Here is a 2,544-nt window from a genome sequence, read left to right as displayed (position 1 = left end):
AGAAGCTTCACAATGAGCGGACGAGGCAAAACCGGAGGAAAGACCAGAGCCAAGGCCAAGACTCGCTCCTCCCGCGCAGGACTGCAGTTCCCCGTGGGCCGCGTCCACAGGCTGCTGCGCAAAGGCAACTATGCGGAGCGTGTTGGTGCCGGAGCCCCCGTCTACCTGGCGGCCGTCCTGGAGTATCTGACCGCTGAGATCCTGGAGCTGGCTGGAAACGCTGCCCGCGACAACAAGAAGACCCGCATCATCCCCCGTCACCTGCAGCTGGCCGTCCGCAACGACGAGGAGCTCAACAAGCTGCTGGGTGGAGTCACCATCGCTCAGGGTGGAGTGCTGCCCAACATCCAGGCGGTGCTGCTGCCCAAGAAGACCGAGAAGGCCGCCAAGGCCAAGTAGAGCTGCTGCCCGTCAACGCTGCTGGAGCGCACACCCACAAAGGCTCTTTTAAGAGCCACTCACCTCTAATCTTTACAGCAATACACTCCTATGATTTTTTTATTTCGTTTTTATTTTAAGGTTTGAGATAAGGTACTGCATATTGTAGTATCGATCTGATACAGTCTTAAAAAAGATCGTGACCTCTCTCCATAGCGACGCTTTTAATTTTAGTTTGATTGTAGCACCAAACCTTTAGGTTTTTCCTTTGAATTATTTTCAAACTTAAGATGGAACTTCAACAAAATTAATGGTAAGTTGCAACAATTTATCATTTGAGAGGAAATTGAAATATTCAACACATCAAATTGTTACTGACTTGGTACAGATAATCTGATTGATGTGCCCACCTATATTTTACAAGGTATATCAAAAAACAATTTTAATAAACCTTAAAAAGCACAACAGAATATGTAGCTTCATTTTTTGACAGGACAATTTAAGCTCATACGTCTCAAAATTAACTAACGCATAATTTTCCGTGTGTTTCGGAAAACTGAGTGTAAAAGCTCACAAAGATGCAAGTAAAAATGCAATACATCCAACATGAAAATTCAAATGCAACAAGCAGGAATGAATAAAAACACAAGTTAGATGTGTAATTCTTTAAAAATAAGTTTGTATTCAAAAATAGCATAACACATGCCTCTTTTTAAAGCAACAATCATTTATTTATTCCAGTCAAACTCAACTTAATTTCCATTTGAAAAATTATGTTTGAAGCTTATGTTGAAAAATCACATCGGCTTACTTTGCTTCAACACTTCTATTCAGAAATGACATTGGAAAAAAAATGATCTTGCATGTACATGTCATGAAATACAGATAAGCCCCAAGAAAACGTAACTGTTGAAAAGGGTGTTCCATATCTAACATACAATCTAATCTAATTTAAAATCACATGACCACTAGAAATATAGAAGTGGAGAGAATCGAAGATGTGATTTTATAGCATTCACTTATTTTCCTTGACTCAACAGAATATGTGGGACAATTCCTGAATAAAATAAACCATTCGTTTATTTTATTTTATAGCAGGACATGATCGAGCCGTGTTAAAACCAACTTACCTGAATCTTTCATTAGAACAAATCCTTAAATCAGAGCCACAGTGGCGTTACTTCCCCACTCAAAGAGAAAAGTCGATCATGTTTCTGGTGTAAAACCGAGCTAGCAAAATAGTGAACGTACAAAAAAAAAAAAAGAAAAGAAATTACAAAAGATGAAAGCAGGAAATGTTAGAGCAGTGGTTCCGCTTCAGTCTGACGCCATTATCTGAAATGACGGAGACAGTTTTCTCCTCCGGCGGTTTATGTTCGGAGGTTCTTCTCGCTGCAGCTATCGCTCTCCCCCTGCTGGACAAAATCCAACACATTAAAATAAGATCTAAATCCTGTAGAGCGCATTTAAGTTTCTGTATTTATTACTTGTTTTAGGTAGAAGGAATTAACTATTAGCATACAAACATGACATGAAAAAGTCTAGTAGCTCTAATAAGTATAAGATTTGGTGAAAATCAAGGTTGAAGAAGCATATTGGCTCAAAAATGTAGTAAAGACAGAGCTGGGTGGAAATGTTAAACGAAGCAGGTGGATAATTCAGGTGTCAGTGGGCTGGAGTTGCTTGGCCTTTTGGTGTCTAAAATTTCATAGAGTCACAAAGTTGATGTGAATCCTGCACGTCTCAACAGAGTGGAAGTCCAAACAACAAAACAGAAGAAAAGGTTTCTGAAAGTTCAGCTGTGATCCGTGCCTCTCATCAGTTCTCCTATTTTATTTTATTTTTTCACTTCTCATTTTCTCTTTAAATTATCTCTGCTCTCAAACCCTCTTGCAAGAGGATTCTTGCATGAAAATTTGTAAAAAGTTGAAAGATTTCTCAGCCAGAGCTGCGACAGTGGCAGGACTGTGAAATTGACTTTGTATTTTGTAACAGAAAAGCAGGTGAAAACGTCAGTCAGGTTGAGATCAGTAAAGGAGATAAGAGACTTTTGGTTAAAAGAAGCCAAATTTTGCTAATTGTGCGTGTGTGTGTTTTTTTTTTTTTTTTTTTTTTTTAACAAAAAAAAAGGAGAAAAACTACCAAGGGGGGAAATATTTTATAAAA

General features: G+C 39.0%; 2 protein-coding genes across 3 annotated transcripts in view; one reads left to right on the top strand and one right to left on the bottom strand.

The window, feature by feature from the left end:
• Nucleotides 1–6: 6 nt before the first annotated feature.
• Nucleotides 7–453, top strand: LOC106963512 (histone H2A-like). The gene has a single exon (XM_015058452.1). It carries the CDS (start codon nt 13–15, stop codon nt 397–399), a length of 387 nt encoding a protein of 128 aa, XP_014913938.1. The 5' UTR covers nt 7–12; the 3' UTR covers nt 400–453.
• A 736-nt stretch (nt 454–1,189) lies between these two features.
• LOC106963511 (membrane-spanning 4-domains subfamily A member 4A) overlaps nt 1,190–2,544 on the bottom strand; it is an 8,684-nt gene continuing 7,329 nt past the window's right edge. Inside the window, exon 7 of one of the 2 annotated variants that reach the window (XM_015058450.1) lies at nt 1,190–1,793. In XM_015058450.1, the coding sequence (XP_014913936.1) occupies nt 1,749–1,793 (45 nt within the window). In that variant the 3' untranslated portion in view covers nt 1,190–1,748. The remainder of the gene's footprint in view (nt 1,794–2,544) is intronic. The other variant, XM_015058451.1, reaches the window with a different exon arrangement.

Source organism: Poecilia latipinna, unplaced genomic scaffold, assembly GCF_001443285.1.
Source record: "Poecilia latipinna isolate Pla-1442-1.1 unplaced genomic scaffold, P_latipinna-1.0 Scaffold1541, whole genome shotgun sequence".
NCBI classification, from domain to species: domain Eukaryota; kingdom Metazoa; phylum Chordata; class Actinopteri; order Cyprinodontiformes; family Poeciliidae; genus Poecilia; species Poecilia latipinna.
Note: the sequence above shows the minus strand (reverse complement) of the source record. Positions and strands in the feature narration are given on the sequence as shown.

What these genes read in the sequence shown, in the direction of transcription:
- LOC106963512 (XM_015058452.1), top strand. Translation starts at nt 13, where the DNA reads ATGAGCGGACGAGGCAAAACCGGAGGAAAGACCAGAGCCAAGGCCAAG.